We start from the raw sequence: 7,603 nt of genomic DNA on the forward strand, positions 1-7,603 counted from the left end.
TTTTTTTAGAAAAGGATTAAACCAAAACGTCGTCGTTTTGTTTTTTAACGGTTGACTAACTTATATTACGGTTAATGTAGATTTTGGCATGTTTTAAAAAGTTTAGGTAGTATTTTTGAATTATAAGTGAGTTGAGATCGTATTTAGCACTGATCAATTTTTCAGGTAGTATTTGGCACGATCGTAATTGTTCGGGTTGAAAAAGGCCTTTTCCCTTGGCTTGGTAGAAGATTTTACAGGAAGAACTTAAAGAAGCTGCTTCCAGTGAGGAACTTAAGGTAGCCCTTGCAGTAAAAATCAGCAAAGAGCGTATCGGCAACGAGGTAAGACTTAATCATTTTCTTGCCTCTCTCTTTCTTAGGACTATTTTTTTTTAACACAAAAAAAATTAATTGACTGGTGCAGATCGATTTGATGATATCTGGGAACGATTCAGTACAAGCAGTATCTCATATCTCGAATTTGAAACTATTTGAATTCGTCTTTGCTCTGCCCTCGTCATCTGATTCTGCACCGTCTGAGAACAGTGGCAGCCTCTGCCTAGCCTAACCTCATTCAAACACCTGGGCTCGGAAACTTCAGCGTTGAACAAAGAAGGCATGCTCTATATGCAGCTCTGCTTCTCCCATTTAGGAAAATGGTTTACAAGGACAAGAAGGGGAAATTGGTAAGTTATAATTATTTGGAGCTCTTTCTGCATTAAGCTAAATCTGACTAAAACCCTTTTCCAGGTTCCCGTAGTCAACTACATTTTCAAAGTCTCCATGAAGCGGAAGAGCAAGGACGCTCAAACAGTGAGATTTCTATATTGTGATGCTTTGATGGGATCTAACTTTCATATGGTAATAGAATCTCTCTTGTGTAGGTTGTCAATATACACCGTGCCATGGGGAGATTCCTATCGTTGATTCTCCGTCTTCAGTTGAAGAAGAATGACGTTTCACAAGAGGACGAATGTGAGTGGGGCACAGATGTATTTCAGCACTTGAAATTCATTTCTCAAAATGATCCGGAGTTGCCTGCTATATCGAAAACAAGAGTACTCGGAGGGTTTCTCCTTAGAGATATCAAAGACTTGTGGCGTGTTGCTCTCTTAGCATCACTATTGCTGTGTACGGATGACGACATGGATTTGGGTTCCCAACTTGACAAGAAGAGAGAGATTTATCTAACAATTCATGGTATTATTATTCGTGAGCTGTGTCTTGATACTATCTGGGATCTAAAACCTCTGGTGGAAAGAAGTGATATCATTAAAGCTTTACAACTCGGATACATTAGTGGACCCAAAATTCGTGAATGTCAAGATGAATTGCTGACATGGCAGCTAGCTTATCCCAAAGGAATGCCGCTCGGACAAGAATCGGCAAAACGAACGAAGGTAACGTGACTTGCGTTACTAGATATTATTATGCGTTATAAAATAACAACATATCTGTGTTTTTGTTCTTCGCTACTTCATCTTCTCTTCTCTGCTCTTTTTGGTCTTGAAAACGTGTTTAACGAATTCACGATATTTGAATCTCGATTACAGCCATTCTCTAAGGTCATTACAAATACCGTATGATCCCTAAGCATTTAAAACTGCCGATGAACGATAATAATTGGTTTTATGATTCCAAATTCATAGCTTTTCTACAGAAATACTAGGTATTTTCATGCACCCTGTGCAGTAAAAGAATTTTAAAATATTTTTAATACATAAATATAAATTATATTTAACATTTATTAATATTATAAATTTTCTTTTTTTATCAATATTTTATTAAGTTTTAAAATTAAGATAAAAACAATTTTGTTTATTTTGAATTATATTTAAGAATGTGCATGTATATATTTAAAATTATAATCTTAGTAGATTTTTCTATCTATTTATTTTAATTAAATATATTAAATAAATATGTAAAATTGCATAATTGTGAAAAATTAAAATAAAACAATATTTATAAAATATGTAGATATATATAATAAACTAATGATTTTACGATTTAATTTGATTTTATGATTTAATTTTTATAATTTTCCAAAAATATGTTTATATTTTTGAAATATTTTTAATTTAAATGATATCTCAAAATTTGAAATGCCATAATTAAATATATTGATTTTAATGATGATTTATGAGTTATTACCATATTTTTTAACGTCTGAATAGATTATTATCGAGTAATTATGCTATTACAACGATGAGAATATTACAAAGACAATTCTACAGCCGACAATTCTACCACCATGTGAGAATACACGTCTGACTGCACCACTCTAAGCCGTCCTATGAGATCCATGTTCGATGGTACTCCCTGCACCAAGCTGAAGATCTCCTGTAACATGTAATCTGCATAATTTGGTAGTTTCTGGGGGTTGAACCCCAAACCTCCGGGTATAGAAGCAATTGAACCCTTAGTCAAACTACTGGACCAAAAAGGCTTCCACATTACCATATTTTTTAAAAGTCGAAAAATATAAATCGACAATAAATATAATATATGAGTTATTACTATATTTTAAAAAATTTACCAAAAATGTAAATTAACATTAAATATAATTGTCTATGTCATATTAATCTATAAGACATGTCATCAATTTTAGTAGCCATGTCACAATTATTAATCTAAGTGTTTTCATGCACCATTTGTAGTGATGAATTTTTTAAAAGTTAAATTTTATATTTTAAAATGTAAATTCTTAATATTATAATTTTATTATTTTGACCAATAATTAATATAAATATCATTAATTAAGCATAAAATTAAGAGAAAATATTTTTTTTTATTTCAAATTATATTTAAGAATATATATGTATATATATAAAGTTAAAATCTTAGATAAAAAATTATTTATTTCATTTGGTTAAATGTATTAAATCAACTTGTAAAAAATTACTAAAATCATATAAAATTATATAGTTATCAAAAATTAAAACTAAATAATATTTATATAATTTGTAGATATCTAAAAGAAACTAATGATATTACGATTTATTTTTTTTTTAATTCAGAAAATTTAGAAAATTTTAGATAATAAAAATTTAATGATTATAAATGTAAAACTATATAATATTCCGAAATTCAAAATCTCATATTTGAATATATTTATTTTAGTGATGATTTATGAGTTATTACTATATTCTACAAAGTTTACCAAAAATATAAATCAATATTAAATGTAACAGAAATTGGCACAGATGCACCTAAACACACCTATAACTTGCCACTTAACCTTTACTTTCATCAGACTTTTTTGTTGACGATATTGCCCCTAAAAGTTCCACATCCTTCGGCGAGTGTAGGCGCGTGCACAAACCAAAACTCCGTCTTCCAATACATCGCATGCAGGAAGATGTCAGACTTCATCTCTTCACCCATTGGACAATCCGAAGCTTCATGTCTGTTCCGAATTTGTGTCGGAGAAGCGTGATAGTAAAAAGCAGTTTCTTTTCATTTTCTCAAAAGTTGCCATTTAACTCCCAACCACCCACGTCGTTTTTATACAGTGTCCCGTCTCTCTCTAATCCTCCTTTATCACTTCGATATCTCTCTCTTCGATTTATCTTGAGAAACCCCCAAAATTTCACAAGAGAGAACCCTAACATCACAAATCGGCGAGATGGATGAAATTGTGCTGCCGCCAAGAATGTTCGCGGCTGGTGATGAACCGGTGGGTGAGCGTGTTAATTCGTATCACAAGATTAAGACCACCAGATCAATAATCGCCGCACTCGAACCAGAGGAGTTGGAGTTTCTTTCGAATTCTACATTCGGGAGGATTCTTGCAATTGATGATAACCCTCCGTTTTCTGGGGCTTTTGGACAACACGTTATCGTCCGACTCCTCAAAGTCAACAAAAAGTACGAGTTTTGGTTTCTCTTTGCCGGAAACCCAGTCAGAATGTCCCTCCGAGAGTTTGCCATCGTCACCGGTTTGAACTGTGCAAAGATCCCGGCGCAGAAGAAGAAGAAAAACCCATTGAAAGAGAAGCTGTACTGGAATGAACTCTTTGGGTCTCTGAAGTTCTGCACCGTCGAAACAGCCATCGACATGTTGGAGAACAAGGTCGTAAAAACAAGAGAGTTGCGAATCAAAATTGCTTGTCTTGCGATTACCTCCTCCATTCTCTTTCCCTCATCACACACACCCCGCATCATCCCTGAACATGTTGAGTTGATTCGAGATCTAGATGAGTTTCTGGCCTTCCCCTGGGGCAGAGCCTCGTACCTTACTCTTGCGTCCTCAATTAAGGGGAAGGATGAGATCGCATTGTCACAAACATCTGTTGCGATACGTGGTTACGTTGAGGCAATTCAGTTGATTATGCTTGCTGCCATCCCAGAGCTTAAAGAAGAAGTCACCCAATCCGAACGTGTTGTCATAGTTGATACAGAAAGCGACGGCGAGTCCAACATAGGCGCAGAAGCGTCTGAGGATGTTAACGTTGCCGGTCAGGTCAAACCACCCCAGGCGACTAAGTATTGTCTCATACCCGGTCATGCAAAGACCGCAGATTCCGAATGCAAGGTACCAGTTGCTAATTTATTTACTTGCAGCCTACTCACAAATGTTACCAATAACTTTTTTAGTTTCGATTATCTCTTGAAGTTAGCCTGCAATAAATTAGATTTCCAGACAACGATTTGCAGCCACAGATAGATAAAAACTCTAGTTACTTGCTAAGATTCTAATTATTTTTGGCGTGTTTTTAACAGTTAAAACACTTAACGACTTGCTAAATTACTAATTAACAGTTGACAGTAAGATAGTTAACAATTATCCGCCAATACCATTTTTGAATACTTAGTCGATATAAAGTTAAGAGAATCTGATAACTGTAATTGTTTTCCATTTCTGCTAAAATACGTTTTAACACCATCATAACCAAATAACCGTTAATGTTTTGACGTGTATGTTTTAGGTGTTTGTAAAGTCTATTCTCGATGATCCATACGAGGAGTGGTCTGCTGGCTTAGATTTCAGTTGGGCTGATGAGTCTGATGATCTGGCTCTTGACCACATGGTCCTATTGATAAGTGAGGGTTTTGTTTTCAGAAAGGAAATGTTTAAAGGTGGTCTTACCGCCAATGATCTTTCTCGGATGAGGGGAGAAAAGAAACTGAAGGAGAAAGAACCGAAAGACAAAAACGATAAGGATCACGTTGCGGAGGTTTCAGAAGGCGAGGGATCCTCTGATTTCGTCGATATGATACGCTCAATGGAGAACCGTATATATCAAGCTCTGGATGCCAAGTTTGAGAAACTTGTTTCTCCTACCAGTCAATCTCAGCACGCTGCTCTCCTCCAGTCTACCGTGTCAAGATGCCTCCAGGACATTGATAAGAAGATCGGCGATTCTCTTGCTCGTCAACTGAAGGATATGCAAGCTTCAATAATAAAAGGTGTAATTGATGTCCTTGGCCAACCCAGCTCCACTCAAGCTGGTCTCGTAGGCAATACCAGCAACTCCAAAGAACCACCCGTGTTTGATTTCACCACCCAATCCGAAGCTGCAGATTCCCGCATCAATAACGTTCTGCGTGATCTGAATGTAGTCGTGGATGTTTCTCACCCTGTAACCATAGAAGGTTCACTGGAACCACAAAATCAACAAGTACCAGATGCTGATGACTCACAACCCCAGGCGGAGGAGCATATAGAGGAGCAGCTACACGATAGTGCACCTATGGATCAGGTAACAATACAAACTTTTTGCTTTTTATATATCTGTGTCTGCTAACAACATCACTTATCGTTACAGTCTGAGCAACAAATTGATGCTAACACTGAGACGGAACTGGTAAGAACAAATATTACTTGCTAACCTATACAATAACTTTTAATTTATTATATATCTGTGTCTGCTAACAACATCACTTATCGAAACAGTCGGAGCAACAAGTCGATGCTAACACTAAGTCTGTACAGGTAAGAACAAATATTATTTGCTAACCTATACAACAACGTCCAAGTTTTTTCTGAACCCGCTAACCTCTTAACGTTCTGTTTCTCTGTACGAAAACAAACAGGAAGTTACTGGTCAACCTGCTGTTGAACTGCCATCTTTCTCACTCGGACTAACGCAGGAGGGTTCGACCGTTGGCAAGGAGTCGGATCATCCGACAAACTATGTTTCAGCACCCATGGAACATGATGAAGAGGCTGGGGCACAACGTAAGAGCAAAAGGGCTAAGATTACTCCGGTTGGTCTCCAAGACTACAAGTGTGATCCGAAAGTAACATCTGTTCAAGCCATAATACCTGATCTCGACCAACGTTTTCAGCTCATTGAGGAGAAGTTGCAAAATGAAGCGTAAGTACCTTTAAAACGTTGTTATAGTATCTTTCAAATTTATTTCTAACCTGTTAACGTAATTGTTAACGATTAACTTATCTTGTTACAGGAAAGTCTTACTTCACGGGGGGTATGCACTGACTCCAGCTGAGTTTTGTGATATTGCTCATCGCCAGTCCATATTACCTTCTGGGGTATGAAAGACTCCTCTTTTTTCCTCGCGACTTTATTACATGTTTACTAACTGATTTCATCCCTGCCAGATCGTGGACGCTCTGATCGGAATTGTGAATCGTGGTTCGGCCGCCAATCCCAAAGTTGCCATTTACGACACTTCCCTTCCAGTTGCTATAATGGAGCACCACAATCGCTTTGTCAAGACAGCAGTCAAAGACCGTGTGAAGCTCAAATTCAGCAATATCCCCCTGGTAACCCCTATTCCAAAGGTGCCCGAGAGGATATATTTCCCATTTAACATGGACAAGCAACACTGGGTTGGAGTCTGCATTGATACAAAAGCAAGCACACTCAATGTCTTCGATTGCAAAACCTCCCTTCGAAGTGACAGTTTGCTGAAGAAGGAGTTCACCCCCATTGCTAACCTGATCCCGTATGTTCTCAAGCACGTCGGATATACAGAAGCCAATGCTGTGATTAAGCCCTTTACAGTCTCCAGATGCAAGGGAATCCCGCAAATCACCGCTAATACGGATGCAGCAGTCATGACAGTGCTGTTTATTGAAGCTCACGCCGTCGATGGTCTTGTTGGTTGCAAGGCAGTCAGTACTCGTTTGCTCCCAGTTGCATCCAAGCAATTGGCTGTTAAACTCTGGGATTACATATCGGCTTAACTGTTCTGTTAAGTGTGTTGTTTCTTACTTTTCGCTACACTACAAGATGTTGTCTGTTTCGTTTTAGTCTTGTCTCCCCCCTGGATTTTAAAACTCTATGTTTGTGTTTATTACATTGTGGCTTTATCTTATGGATCAATGCTTTAAAATCACATCAGTTTCTTTATTTGATTTTAGTTTCAATAACCAGTTACGATCCGTCACCTAAAGGTTGTCAGTTAAACTTATCAATAACACATAAACTTATCAATAACAGTTAAACTTATCGATGACAGCTAACATTTTTGTAGAGACAATTTCTCTAATACCCATATATCTCATAACACAATCTCGAATTTGAAAGTTTTAGAATTTAAATACTTACCCAGGGGTTCACAAATCCAAAGGGAGGGGGTGTTAGGGTTTAGTTTTAATGACCAGGAATGATTTAATTTGGGTATTAAATCCTCTCATACCCATAACACAATCT

The 7,603-nt window shown here is 36.9% G+C and overlaps 1 protein-coding gene and 1 pseudogene across 1 annotated transcript; both read left to right on the plus strand.

Annotated features, from left to right (window-relative positions):
- Positions 1-227: 227 nt before the first annotated feature.
- LOC130505011 (tRNA nucleotidyltransferase cca2-like) lies at positions 228-1,530 on the plus strand (annotated as a pseudogene).
- Positions 1,531-3,606: 2,076 nt separating this feature from the next.
- Positions 3,607-7,265, plus strand: LOC108837638 (uncharacterized). The gene is made up of 7 exons (XM_056999619.1): positions 3,607-4,515; positions 4,910-5,683; positions 5,750-5,788; positions 5,878-5,916; positions 6,018-6,301; positions 6,393-6,477; positions 6,547-7,265. The coding sequence occupies exons 1-7, from the start codon at positions 3,607-3,609 to the stop codon at positions 7,132-7,134; spliced, it is 2,718 nt and encodes a 905-aa protein (XP_056855599.1). The 3' UTR covers positions 7,135-7,265.
- The last annotated feature ends 338 nt before the right edge of the window (positions 7,266-7,603 follow it).

Source organism: Raphanus sativus, unplaced genomic scaffold (genome assembly GCF_000801105.2).
Source record: "Raphanus sativus cultivar WK10039 unplaced genomic scaffold, ASM80110v3 Scaffold1943, whole genome shotgun sequence".
NCBI lineage: Eukaryota > Viridiplantae > Streptophyta > Magnoliopsida > Brassicales > Brassicaceae > Raphanus > Raphanus sativus.

Coding starts and splice junctions, on each gene's coding strand:
- LOC108837638 (XM_056999619.1), top strand. CDS start 3,607: ATGGATGAAATTGTGCTGCCGCCAAGAATGTTCGCGGCTGGTGATGAA. Junction 5,684..5,749: donor ATAGTGCACCTATGGATCAG/GTAACAATACAA, acceptor TTATCGTTACAG/TCTGAGCAACAAATTGATGC. Junction 5,917..6,017: donor CTAACACTAAGTCTGTACAG/GTAAGAACAAAT, acceptor GAAAACAAACAG/GAAGTTACTGGTCAACCTGC.